Source organism: Acanthaster planci, linkage group LG14 (genome assembly GCF_054643075.1).
Source record: "Acanthaster planci isolate LZ-2023a linkage group LG14, COTS_SCS, whole genome shotgun sequence".
Classification (NCBI taxonomy): domain Eukaryota; kingdom Metazoa; phylum Echinodermata; class Asteroidea; order Valvatida; family Acanthasteridae; genus Acanthaster; species Acanthaster planci.
Window position 1 is genome coordinate 648,911 of NC_141790.1, and position 14,910 is coordinate 663,820.

The 14,910-nt window shown below is 41.7% G+C and overlaps 1 protein-coding gene across 1 annotated transcript in view; it reads right to left on the reverse strand.

Moving 5' to 3' along the window:
- LOC110977920 (uncharacterized) overlaps positions 1–14,910 on the reverse strand; it is a 53,401-nt gene that overhangs the window by 2,533 nt on the left and 35,958 nt on the right. Inside the window, exon 2 of the mRNA XM_087145711.1 lies at positions 8,787–8,887. Coding sequence (XP_087001837.1) covers positions 8,787–8,887 — 101 coding nt within the window. The remainder of the gene's footprint in view (positions 1–8,786; positions 8,888–14,910) is intronic.

The window sequence follows — 14,910 nt, forward strand, 5'->3', positions numbered from 1 at the left end:
ATCTCTTTGAAAACAGAAATCTTCTGTATCGTGAACATTAACATTTTACTTCTTGCAGTCGGAATACACAATTAACGATTTCTGATCTTTGATACTCTGTCTAGAATTTTGAAATCCTCCAATTCCTTTTCCTACCCAGTGTTAACAGCGCCAATGCCACTAACACCGCCGTCACCATGCATAGCACCATCACCACTACCGGCACCACCATAACCTCGCCACAACCATCACTACCACCAACACCATATTAAACCCAAAAGACAAAGCCGTTCCCCGAACATCTATTGATACAGAAATAACCGGGTCAAAGTTAGTATTGTTTCATTGCACTGGAAATCATTTGCGTCCACCTGCACTATAAGGGGAGTGTCTATGGTGGAGACCCACTTCTGCCACGTGATTATTCACAATCACGATGTGTATAAATGAAAGAGAGAGGGAAAGAGACAGGAATACTCAACTGTGTTTGTGGCAAAGTCATAGCCAAGACGACCAACATACAGTAAGCAATCACAAGCTTCATACTGCCTTCTGGTGAAGTTATACCGTTTTCAGCGAGGACCTGACGATTCAATGACGATCATGGGTAATTCCAGAAATTAAATGTTCGTTTTTTCGAGTCCCTGTTACATCTGAGATACGATTTTGTCAGTCCAGGACACATTTTCTAATTTCGAAGAGTGATGAATTGTTGTAAATTACCAGCCAAACAAATAGTAATAGTTTGAAATAAATTCTGGTGATATTCCATGCCAAATCAAAGGGTAAGGTGTAACTGGGACACCAAAATGTCACACTTTTGGACCCCTAATTTCTGGAATTACCCTCATGAATTTCCCATTGTCAGTAACCTATCCTGTATGGCTAAGGGAAAAACGTGATAATTAATGTTCTATGGTGTCATTTTCATTTTCAGTGTGGCACTTGAATAGTGCTGGGAAAACTGCTATAGCGTTGTATAAAATCACTACGCTCTAAAAAAGGGGGGGGGGGAGAGGACAAGGCTAAATTATCTAGATATTGGTCACTTTAATATAATGCTGGCAATTTTCAGACGGATTTACCCAACAGTTGGACACCTTGTGACCAGATGTTGGAACTTGATATTTACACCAATTTAGGGCAAACGGGGGTCAAAATATGCCCAATTTTTTAAACAGTAATTGTTGCATTTTTTCTTGCCGCAAAGGCGATATTGTAGAATTTGCGCTCACGCTTTCTTCGTTAATTTAGTTAAAGATTCTTGTATTTGAGCACAAGCTGTACTTTACAAAAGGCAGGCGCTCCAAATGAAATAATCTTGTCTTAAAATATGGGAAAATTATGATGACATTCACGCTTACTCGCAACACTCTATGAAGGTAAGTCCACACATGGAGAACCTCTGGGGCTAGTTCTGTTTCAAATTCCAAATTACAAAATAATTTGAAAACTTGAAAATTAAAAAGTTAATCATGGTCGAGTACTTTCTCTGTAGCCGTGCTCGTTGGATATTATGCCTTGTACTTTTTTGTATTCATTGGAAAAGGCTTTCACTCTTTTGAAAATGAACTGATGGAAAGAGACTATATGCTTTTGGATATGTCAAATTCAGCACATGAGGACAATAATTATGCAAAAGGAAACGTTCTGCATTCACAGTGACAAATGAAACAATTTCCAAACAAGTTAAATGTACAAACTTTATCATGTACAGAAATTTAGGCAAATACAGAAACTGTAGGCAACATAACTGAGCGGGATACGGGCATGTGCCCTGGGCGAAATGCACTTGTCTTTGTCTACGGGCTCGAAGCCCCGGTCCAAGTCGCAGTAACCATACTCATGCCACCCCGTCGTTGTAACCTTTCGCTATATGGAGGGTAGCCAGTTTCTGCCGCCACTGCCAGTCATATATTTCCTCTTCATTCAAAAGGCAAGATAACAGTAAATTTCCAGGACTCCATGTAACTGTGCGAAAAAAATGCCCGTTAAAGAAGACATGTTTTACTGATATAGACCAGTGTTGACACAGAGTTGGATACCAAGCCTCGAATCGGTTCTATGAAAGTAAACTGCATGAGTATAATAGGATGGTCGGGCTAGGAATATTTCAAAACATCAGGAGTTCAGGAGAGAACCAAATGAGAAAAAACCGACACCCTTAACACTCCAAATTAGATGTTCACCAGCCAGTGTTCCGAAAAAGCTTAAGTGTCAATAAGAAAGTAAAAACATACCTCACGATTCCGGACTTCAACTCTCCAGCTCCGAAAAGTTGCTTGTGGGAGGGATGCACCGTTCGCCGATGGTAAAGGCGCCAATATCTCTTCAAACCGATTCACTGCTAGGCTCGAGCGATTGAGACCGCATTCACTCCCAACTCGCAATGACGTGTCAGACTTCTACTGTTGCTTTAAGGAGCCTTTCGTGCGTTCACACCATTTGCATGATAAGGACCCCTTCACGGGTGGGTGACCTACAAACATAATCAAGGAAACATTCCTATACAGTAAAGCAAAATGTATTTTTATGTTACTCCGTCAGACAATCTAAAGCGACACAGAGTGCAGACGGTTGGCGCCAATTTCGCTATTTCCGTCTTCATGCAAAAGGCTTCGTATATATAACAGTAAATTTCCAAGTAATGTACTGTCTTTGTCTACGAACTCAAAGCCCCGGTTCGAATCACAATAGCCACATTCATGTCACCTCGTCATGTAACCTTTTGCTAGAGCGTAGATAGTTTCTGCCGCCAATGCCAGCCGTCTGTTTCCGTCTCCATACAAAATGCGCGGTGACAGTAAATTTCCAAGCCTTCACGCAACCGTACCAAAAAAAAAACCTTAAAAAAAAAGATTAGTGTTAATACAACGCTGGATACCAAGCCACAAATGAAATTCTGTGAAAGTAAACTACATGGGTATAACAGGCGTTCGGCCGATGACGTTATCAAAGCAGCCTGGGAGCGCGAACGGCCAAAAGGGGATTTTTATGTGGGCGGGGAAACGCGGGATTTTTAAAAATCATGTTTGGGTCACGATTAATGGGGTAAAAATTGCATTTACGATTTTTTGAAATGGTTAAGTATTTATTGTTATTCTAAAATACTTCACGTAAACTAAATGTTTTTTTAAATTTCTGTTAACCTTTAAACGTGGGCTTAAACATACCTATCGTTCCAGACTTCAACTCTCCAGCTCCGACAAATTGCTTGTGGGAGGGATGCACTGTTCGCTGAAGGTAAAGGCGCCAAAATCTCTTCAAAACGATTCACTGCTCAAGTGGTTGAACACAAATTTACTCCCGACTCCTTATGACTTGACAGATTTCTACCGTTGCTTTGGGAAGTCTTTTGCACAATAAGGACCCCTTTACGGCTGGGTGACCCACGAAAGACAATTGAGGAAGCATTCCTACAATAAAGCTAGTTATAAATTTAGTCAATATATGGTTTGCGTGGGGCGGCGCATTACAGGGGTAGCAATAATGCGGTCCTGGCTTAATTTTGGTCAAAAGAGGCAGCAGTGGAGAGCCTTAGCCAGTGTTCGATACTTGTGCATGCCGTAGTCTCACATGGAGACGCTTCATTGCATGTTGCCAACATACAGGGCAACATAAACCGTTTAAAATATTTTTGTCAGGGTTTACCTGAAGATATACCCCACATTTAAATTTGCAATGGAGCAAAAAGTGCAAAAGATTTTTTAAAGAGACATGGAGCCATTTCATGCAACAACGTCATTAGAAGCGATTTTTATCGACACCATTAAACCCCGCTAAATTCTACACTATTCGAAAATCAACTGGATTTTTGGTTGAGCAATGTATTTCTGTGAAAGACTAAAATCACAGCGAACCTGATTTTTAAGTTAATAAACCCTTTGGCTGCTAATAACCATCAGGTTGGCCTTTAGTTCAACGCTTGTTATGTGTTTCACATTTTTGTGAAAACCCCGATTGCAAGAATATCATGATTTGTTTTGCACGCAGAGAGGAAATAAACAAATTTTCACTGCTCGAAAAAGACTAGTGTACTGATTAGACAAAAGTCTCGTTTCCATCACGAAAGCTCACTGGCGCTCCAGTGTACGATCCTGAACAATAAGAAAAATTAAGTTGAGGAAGGAAACATACGCGAGGTGCATGCATACCTACCTATTCCAAACGCCATACTCTCCATTTGCAGAAAGTTGATTGTGGGATTTCAATAAGCCTTTTGCGAGTTAACTTTTACACAAATCTGGTTCACTGAGTTCTTTTAGTTCACGTAAAAATAACAACTTGAATTCTCCTTACTAAAACCACTGTTGTTATACCTCGTGAACCGGGGCAAGCTTTTGCTCACATTAACAGATGCCTTCCAACAATACACATATTCTCAATGGATAAGAAGGGCACATAGGAACCAGTCCATTCCAGAGATGGTGGTCGCCATGCGGAAGCTTGTCCCGAATCATGAGGTATAGCAACACTGTCTTTATTCTGGAGAATTCAAATTGTTATGTTTATATGCAGTCAGATAACTCAGTGCACCAGATTTTATTCAAATTTAACTCGGAAATGGCTTTAATATTGAAAGCACCTTCATTTTCAAACGGTACTGCCGCCTGATCTTGAGCAGTGGGTTGAAGATTCATGTCGAGATGTGGATACGCCACTACGGTTGAAAAGTATAGTTCCAAAGTCCGCAATATATGTTTTGTTCAACACTGGTATTCTTTATTCTGCACTTTCCAGGTGTCTTTCCATTCAAAAAGGGTAGTTTTATAACTTGACATTTAGGTTCTTTGACGTCACAAATTCTCCACATCCAATCCTCTCCCGACCCCACTGTCACAGATAAACATTTTTCTTTTGTTTACAAACACTGACCGCCCTTTTGCAGTGGCGGCCAAAGGTTGCAAACGTTCTCTCCTGGTCGGCAACAAGTGCTACTTCAAAACCCACGTTTTATTTCATAACTGTCAAAATGGGAGGAGGCAAAAATTGGCGCTTGTGACTCAGCAAAAGTGCAATATTCAGGGGTGTCGTTAATTTTGAACAGTAATACACATTAAATTCAGGAGGGTCAATTACAAAACACATGCTGTAAAAGTAGAAGCAACTTAAACAAACTTGTAATTTCCCGGAAATTAAAAAAACAAATGGCGCCCACTGTTTTCACTCTGGTTTGTATGATTTGCAGATGATAAAAGATTGGTATTTTCTGAGTAAATAAGTCCGAAGTCAAAGTTTTTTTCGATTATACTCATAAGTCAACCTTAATGCAACGGCAGAAAATCCTGGTACCGCTCACCCTAAAGTTAAGGCGGTTGAAACCACTCATCAGTTTGAAGTTCCTATCATTATTTGTTCATAACAATCCATAATCCAAAATGATATTCGTTTGTCATTAGTCTCTTCCGGGGCGAAGTACGGTAACTTGCCCTTTATTAAGTTGGCAATTTTGAGAAAGTATTTGAAGAAGCACAAAAGATGTGTAGGCAAAGTTTCATTTTACCTGCACCTCCAGTATTACAAAAGTTGCCCCTGAATAGCCAATCCTGCATGGCGTATCGTGCTTGTCCACTCAGAATGGTTCAGAGTACGCCAGGGTTTTTGAGGCATGTTAGGTTAAAGCACGTTATCCATCCACACTGAATAGAAAGTCTAGTATTGTTCAGCCTTCCTACAAAATTTCAAAAACTTGTGTCGGTCTTTACCCTGTGTCTGTTTTCTCATGAAAATGTTGATTGTCACGGATGAACTAAATACAAATTTCAGTACCAGGGCGTTGTTTATTTTTAAGGGTTGGCAGGCAGGAGACTCAACGTTGATCTCACACAGGTCGAGGGAAGCCATCGTCTGGTCTCTCCACTTAAGGGTCGGCACTCTCAGGCTCAGGGTCCGGTAGCTCTGCAACAGTAGTGGATAAAAGATAATCGTAACGAATGTCATTTTGAAGGTGAGCTATTTGTTGAGCTCTTGGTTCGTCCGTGCACATGCAACCCCCGTTGGCGGGTAAAACAATACTGTCCAACGCTTCACCAACTTTTTGAAAGAAAGAAAGAAATCCTCTCAGCGCCCACTTGCGCTCTAGAGTAAATGATTGGTTGGGCGTCCTTTACGTCATTCTCAAATATCCGTGCGCACACCTATTACGTCGCTCAGTGGATCAATACCAGATAAAGGTAACGTTATGAACAAACCAGAAGAAAAGCATGTGTTACCGAAGACCATGCCATTTCATGCTGCAACTATTCCAGGGAGTGCATTAACATACATATTTAAAAGCCTGGTTCAGATTTTTGATGAACATTATGTCTGGTGAATTGTCCCAGGATGGTGAGGAGACCTATCCGTCCACAAATTTACGCCACTTGAACGGAGGCAGCCAGCCAGCATCATATTAAAAAAAATCAGTTTCATTCAAAAAGTGCATGAACTCACTTATAGGGCAGCCAGCGCTGACTTCCCCACTCCATCCCGGGCAGCACCGATAACTGATCGAGTTCCTGATTCAAGAAAATAAACTTAAAGTAGAAATCGTCTTACTAGAAGATTTGTTTCAACAGATTGTCACAGAGGAGTTTTAAAACCCATATGCACTTCCACGTATGGCTGTTTCAAATTGAGTTCAGGTTATAAACGGATTTGTTTCAACTGTTAGTAGACTTTTGGAGTCTAAAATGAGGAAAGGACATTGCTTTATCTTAAAAAGAAGGAACTGGGGCTGCATAGTGTTGACACTAAAATGAACAGAGACCGAAGAATTGGTGGTCTTGGGGAAACGGGTCATGACATCGAAGGCAAGAGCAAATAACGGCCTTTGAGGCTATTCATGTTTCCTTTGTCGCTCGATATCTCACCTCGTCTTAACATCCAATGAAGACTACAGAATTTAAGAAATTTTGGCTCTCTTCCAAATTTTTTTGCTCCTCGAAACTGCATAGATTTGGACGTTCCATTGATGAACGCACGTATATTTACACAGTGGTACCTTGAGTGTCTCCTTATCAATTTTCCCTACTGTTATACAAGCTTCACCTAATGCACAAACGAAAACAAGGTAGTTCTTGGGTGTTCAATGGCTGCCAAATTTAGCTGTAAATTAAGAGTTACATAATTAACCTGTGTTTGTTGCAGGCATCCAACCTCCAAATTCCACAGCCTTCAACGTACCGGCGTGACTGGACGAAGGAACAAACTGCGCCCCTACAGAGAAAAGAAAACAAAATACTCATATATTCTAAAGAGTCACGTATCCCCATAACTTTGTAAACGGACCTCTTTCGTGTCTTCGCTCGTTCCCGAAGCCCTTACAGGGAGCTTGGAAGGCAGGGGCGTAGCCACGGGGGAGGGGTGGCAAGTGTTCCCCCCCCCCTCCACAAATTCCTGGTGTCCCCCAAGTGCTCCCCACTAGAAATGGATGAATGGATATTGAACAGGACTAACAAAAGCTTGCCTCCTCCGCCCCAAAAACCCTCACCACTGAAAGCTGGTCCCCCATTAGATGACGGTGTCCCCTTGTGCCCCCCCCCCGCTAATAAAAGCTACGCCACTGCTGGAAGGGCAAATGCATTATTTTTTTTGTGGAGCGCAAGTTGGGCAGAGTTTGTTTCTGCATTCAATTGGGGACCCTGAACAATAGAGGACAATAAGGTCCCCGATTGACAGAGGGTCCCCGATTGACAACTGTGAACAAAACATATGGGTGGTCTTGTAAAAAAGTTAAAGTACAAACAAAAGAGGAACAATAGGGGGTCCCCAGTTGCAGGCAAATACACACTTGTGTGCGTTTATTCGAACAATGACACGGGTAAAAACTAGCGTGCGCACGACACGTGGGCACCTAATGTACATGTAAATGCGTTAGCACAGCAAGTAACCCACAATACTTTGCGCGTCAGCCACTATGCCGTATTTCCTTCAAGAGATTTTGTGAGAAGCATTTGCCCTTTGAAGCGCCCTGCAAGATCAGTGATGGGGTTATAATGATTTCTGTAAATAGAATTTTACTTGCAAGCGAAAAACACCTGTACACTAATTCTTTAAAATGCTCCTTTGAGTCTCAATCTTATTTTCAGCTTTTGTTTAACTATTTCGAGGTGTATTTTACTGCCTTTTGGTTTTATGCAAATGAACATTTCCATATATGAACAAAACTGTGATGTCATCCCAGGAAGAAAGCTTTATTTCTATGTTGTTTTGTACACACAAAAAATATATTTTGCTGGACATTATGTGCACAGCAATAAGCAATCACCCATCCCTCTCTCAGAAATTAGTAAATTCTGGGCTCACAGTATGAACCGAAAATCCTATGCACTGAATTATGTCTTCCCTCGATGGCATCACAGAAACAACGCCCGCTGCTGTCCAGGAAAGCATGGATAATTTTCAGCGTCTAAAATTGATTTTTTTCGATGCACTTGTACACAGTTTTCATACATTAAAGAAGAGTACAAAAGTTGCAGCAAAACTGTATCAAAAACAAAAAAGAAAAAAAATCACCGCAGCTACAATCTAACATAACCGCGACCAAAACATCACCACTAACACTATCATTACCAACGGCACCAAGTAATTTCCCAAACTTCTACCTAAACAGAAATAACAGGGTCGACATTCAGTAATTTTTAACACAAACAAGAATTCGGGGGAGTGTATCGAACGATAAAAACCTGTACAATAATGCGGATGTAGTATATTTTTGACTTTGTTTTTAATTGTAACAGAGTGCAAAATGAAAGAAAAATAAGGGGAGAGAGGGTGGAGGGGGAGGGAGTTGGGAAGGAGGGGGGGGGATGGAAAACCCACTCAACTGTGTTTGTGGCAAAGTCATAGCCAAGACGACCAACATACAGTAAGCAATCACTAGCTTCATGTTGCGTTCTGGTGAGGTTGTACCAAGTTCAGCGAGGACCTGGAAAATAGAACCATAACATCGTGCAAGTTCCTATCGTCAGCAACCTGTTGATTCTGTCAGAATAACCCGATAAAAAATGCTCATTTTGCCGTTTCTGTTTCCAGTTTATACTGGGCAAGATATGTGACGGAGGGGTACCCCCCCATTACACGTCCAATTCCTATACACACTGTAGACAATTATTACCTAACACATCCCCTAGAATTCTGTAAAGAATTCCTGAGATTCCGATCAAACAGGGGCCAACACAAAGGCGGCAGGGAGGGGTTCTCTCCGTCCCATATCTTGCTTCAAATGTTCAGGTTGCAATCACGGACGTATATTATAAAATCTGGAGTCGCACCGCTTTTAATCAGCTTATAGAGATCATTGAATCCACTCGCAGCCATTTTACCGAGCGGAATACAAAGCTTGCCCGACAATGCCCGCCTTTGTTCTCCCCAATAGAAGCCAGTCAACCGTGCACTTGTGTTCGGCTCGGTAAAATGGCGGCTGGTTGGCTTCTATTTCATACAAAGGCATTGCAAGTCCAGGTTTGTTTTTATATACGTCCGTGGTTGCAATCTCGATTTTCACATTCAGTGCAGGGAACAGCCGCAGCGTTGTACACGATAACGATACCCACCAACTATCTACCTCACGTTTTTGCCGCCATCACCATGTACGCACATCAAGCTGGCATTATTATGAATTATTATAAGGTCCATTGTCAACCTCCATCTCAAGGAGTCATATGACTTCCGGCTAGGGGCGTGTGCAAGAATTTACGAATGTAGTAGGCCTGCCCGACGACTGTTTGAGGTGGGGATCTCTCAAGGAAGAGGCCACGATACGCTAATTAAATCGGACAAGCACTCTCAAAATATCCAAGAAACAGATATACAGTAGATGACATCTAAAACCACGATTTATTCTTGAACAGAAGTCAGCAAAAAGCAGGATGGCAAAATAAGTATATTGACAGTGTGCGACCACGTTAAAAAGTCTGGCAAGCACTGTCAATTACATACGTCCACTACAGTGCAACATTACACAAGATGGATAATCACAGTCGTCACATTGTGCCACAAAAATCACGCAATTTCTCCGACAAAAGATCATACAAAATATAGTTACAACAGTACTGAAGGTTTTTAAAATACAAAGAAACTGCAGAAAGAAGTTGGTGGAGCTCTTGCGGCAGGCTATTAGAAGCCTCAGAAAGGAATCCCACAGTTGGCAATGTACGGGAAGTAACAAGGTCAAACAAAAAAGTAACAAATTTATGTTAATTAGGTACGTGACATGTATCTGTAAAACAAAAAAATGGGAAGGATGAGGGCGCCCTTACTTAGGCACGGTTCCCTAATTAAAGAACGTGAACCAGTAACACGTCACGTGAACAAGATTGGAGGGTGGGGGGCATGAAAGTGCTTACACTTATCTTGAAGGGTGGCAGTTACAAAACCAAGGGTTACTGACTTAATATATTCCCGGGAACCTTACTACGTCCAGGCACGCAGCCAGCCGCAGGGTAGATTTCCACCATGCCAAAGGAAGCGCAAGAAACACAAAGACAATGGAGCAAAGGAACATCCGATCACGCCAGACTCAAGCATGAACAAACGGGTCTCAGCCAGGCTTTGCATGTGCACACTTTTGAGCTCGGCAAGAGACCCTGGGAATGCAAGGCATAACACGTATGTTTCATTCGACGTGTGGAAATTAACGACTGCGACCGTGCGAGGCGGTTACTTGACCGGACCATCTTGAACCAAACGGAATTGTCCTTTGGAACTTGCCAATCCTCTGTTGAGACTTCTCGTTTTGAAGATTTCATTTGCACAAAGTTAAGGAATGATCACCTTGAAAATCTTTGTACGTGCTCCAGAAGGCTTAAACCGAATAAAACACTACAGAATCATGGAAAGAAATGCTACATAAAGATGAAATTTAGCCTCAAAGTGGTTGGCAATGCTAAGATGATAGATTATTTCCATTTTCTTTTTATCATTAAATTTCTTAATTTTCAGAAGCTTCCCAGAACAGTGAGACACTGCATACGACACGCCAGAATCTCAACTACACAATACAATCAGTTTTATCTAGCTAGATTTTTTGTTCGACTTTCGTGAGTTATATTCGATACTTCAGCCCAGTGCGAGCTACGTGTTTTATCAGTGCATAAAAGCCGATAGCCACGTAAAAGTAGGCCTACCGTTCACGGTACACGAGTGCGGCCTGTTGACCGCGTACCGCAGCGTACATGTACATGTACATGCACATGTACATCCACATGGAAATTCTCGTTGGAGCCGGTGTACATGTACATGTTCATGTGGTTCATGCGTCTACAGTACATATTAAACTGGGGATATATAAGGTTAATTTCAACATTTCCTGGAAGTGTTACAATGGTGGATAGAAGTAATAAACTTCATGTTAACGTACTGTACTATTGCGTTCGTCTTTCGTTCCTGAGTCACTGAATTCTTACGCTCACAAGGCCGTAAGATTATGCGGGATGAACAGAATCAATGTTGAGTTTTAGGTCGATATGCAAGCGCGTCCGGTCGGGAAGAGAAAAAAAAAATCTAGCGCAAAACCCACGGTCAGCTAATCTGAAATCTTCACACCTTCCTCCACCACAGCCCACTTTTGAAAACTTCAGGAAAACTTCAATTCTATGTTTCGAGCATTCAAAAATGGCATCAAAACGTAAACAAACTACCGCTTACGAAAAGAGCTTTTCACAAAAATCACTAGTTTTGATCACTCTGGTGCTATTTCTCAATTTTTATTTTCACAAAACACGCCGGAAAAGGCCTTATCTTACCCTGAAAATATTTCAGGCAGATGTTTTTCTATTTCCAAAAGTGAAAAAAAGACATAAATTTCATGAAATGAAGCAGCTGCTTCCCTGGCACGAATTATGGCCTTCGTTACACATGCAAATGACCCTAAAAATGGGACACGTGCAGTTAATAATTTCCCTCTGAAACATACGTGATGAGAATGAGTAAAAATGGGCGGGGGTGGGGCTAAATTGCACTTTATTGAAATTTGCGGGTGCTCAATAATATTTTCCGTTGAAAGGGCGATAGCAACAATTTCCTGCTTGACTTTAATTTTTGGAAGTCATCGTTGGATTACAGCAGAGATCTTCCAATAGCCAATACCGATAACTATTATTTGATTAAGAATGGAGGGCAAGGGCTTAGATTTCTTTTTTCAATTTTCAGTGCCATAATATCTTTACTAATACCGTATATAGAAGTGTGCACAAAACAGAATCGTTATTGCCTTTTCAATGACTAACAAAAGTGAAAACATTGCGCCAAAATCAGGCCACTACTGCACCCACCAACGTTTCTCGTTGGTTTAAGAATGTGCTTTGCATTTCATATGCATGCCGCCAAATATGGTGACAGGCCCGAGAAAAAAAAAGCCCCCTGGATCAAATGACGCTGCCACCTGTTATGCACTGTACATGTCCCTAAAATAGGGCAGAGTGCAAGCACATGTAAAACATATTCACACGAACTTGCTGATAAAGCATTTTTATCGTACCAATAATAAAGTGAATTGCCTTCGGGCCCTGTGTCCATTCTGGTTAAAACTGAAAACGTAAGATTTCTTTGCGCCTCTCCTGGTCATAACATAGAAGGGATGCAACATCTACACCTCAGGGATCCACGGCCCCTTAAGGGAACTTAGGGTTCAAGTCCAAAAGAAAACACCTTCTGGTCGGGCGCAGCAGTTTATCAGACACTCCCGGCAAGCCATAGGGCGTTATTTTTTTCTCTCTCTCCCTGCACTGTGCACAGACTTTCTAAACCAACAAAGCACCGAGTTTCGAAAGCGTTACTAAAGTGGGCATTTTTCACCATACACCGTACTCTCGAAGGTTTTTTTGATTGTTTTTTATAAGCCTAACTAGTTACCACCCTAAGGTGTGCCGATCCGTATAACAGGCACTAAGCTAACAATCAACTGTTTTGCCGACCTGACGTTTGAATAATGGGCATAACCTGAAAGTATAGGCTGTTCTCATTAAATTGGGGTTAAATCAAGTGACTGCCGCCAGATATAAGTGGTGGAAAGTCAGAATGCTCACCACGGTGAAAATCTGTATTGCGACAACACTGGAGACAATGCGTGGTTCAGTGCAGTTCATTCAGAGTGAAATCGTGAAGAAGGTTTTTATTGAAAGGCATACAGTATGATAGGATCGAACATAAAATGTCCCCTCTTTTCATCGACGATGAACATGTCTCCTTGTTGCGTTAGCAAGCATTTGCCCGACTAAATGATGTGGTACCACAATGTTTGATATGGCACTGAGGTTTGCATCGAGAATCCAGAAAGGATGAAAATTCCAGTAAATAACCTTTTAACCATTACGACGTTTTATGCATACACTTACCTGAAAATGCTGTCCTACGACCTCCGCGGACAAGTGCTTTGTGCAACGACCGTTCTGTTTGCTATCGACAGAGCTGACTGCGCAACTTGTAGGTCAAGGCAGCAGTTCATGTGCTGCCCTGGATGGACAATGAATCTCTAGGGTTTTACTGAACCCACGTCCAACATTTTTATTTTGCAGGTTATTTTGTACCTCATTCTACGAATATGCATGTGGGTCATGGTAGTCCACTCAAGTGAATATGCTTGGGCCAAATTTGGATATTAACGTGATATCTCGATCGCTTGGACATTGTTAGGGATTATCTTGGACGCCGATTTGGGACGATACGTCACCAATAATATGCATCCCTTTATTTATTACTCCACTGGGGCACATTTTGTGGGTGCAAAATCGAATTCGCTGGTTCCCAACGCCTTTAAAAGAAGGTGGGAAGGGCGAACACGGAATGCCATGAAGACGGACACGTAAAACATTGTCTTCCTGAAGACTGATTTTCACAGAGCGGGTCACATTTTAGGTTGACACGAGGCTGTGCCTATCTCGAAGTGTTCCAAATCATTTCCAAAATAAGCAATTTGATGAGAAAATGTCTAACTTTAAAACCAAAACGTGATATTTTCGTGGGCCTAAAGAATAAAACCGGTTGTGACAAGGCCGGTTAGATAATCTGGTTTTAACTTTCTGACGGGCTACATTTTTTATTCATTCCTTCACAAAAGGAACTTAAGGGATCACGTACAAAACTCGTTTTTTTGTGCATCGAGGCCTTAACAACGCTGTATGTGAACCGTCGATTGCCTGAGCACTGTCACTTTACAACAGGAAAAGTCCACAGCCTGGGTCGAGGCCGGTGGTGAACTGAACTTGCTTGTTTCACACTGCAGTTTTCAACTTGGGCAAGGTCTTTAGGCGACATTTATAGTCCTAATTGATTTCATAACCAGAAATGTTTAACCCTAACAGTCCTGGGTCCTCCTGGATCAAGGATGGTTAGGGCTATTAATGATCATTAGAATTTCAACAGATGTCATTGTATGCTGTCGTCAGGTCCTCCTCGGCCCGCAAGCCACATTGCCACTTTCGTATTTGCAAATTCGAGGTTTCATGGCAAACATACAATTTCAAAATGACGGCCGTTTCACAATAATGCGCCACTAAGAGTTTCAGCGTTGGCCAATCACAATGCGCGACCACAATCAGAATTTGTCGACCCACTGCTCGTTTGGAAAGGGTCGACAAATTTCGGGCGTTATGATTGGCCAACGTGTTGCAAACTCTTGGTGGCGCACTATTGTGAATCGCCCGTATTGTTCGGGTCCTAAAAGAGATCAAAAAAGCAAAAAAGTACACCATAGGGAAATTTACGTGCATGGCAAACTCGATCTCTGTCGATCCATGGCAACAAACAGTGTGACATTATCACACTTGTGGAATACGGAATAATGTAGCGTGTCTGTGTCCTGGGGTTTGATATGAACCGTACAATACAGTTTTATATCACACTGTTTGTTGCTAAGGATTGACCAATCAGAATTGAGAATTCAAATTTGCTTGAAGATAACTAATATTGTCATGTCCTCAACTTTGAGTGTGACATTTTCATCAACTGATT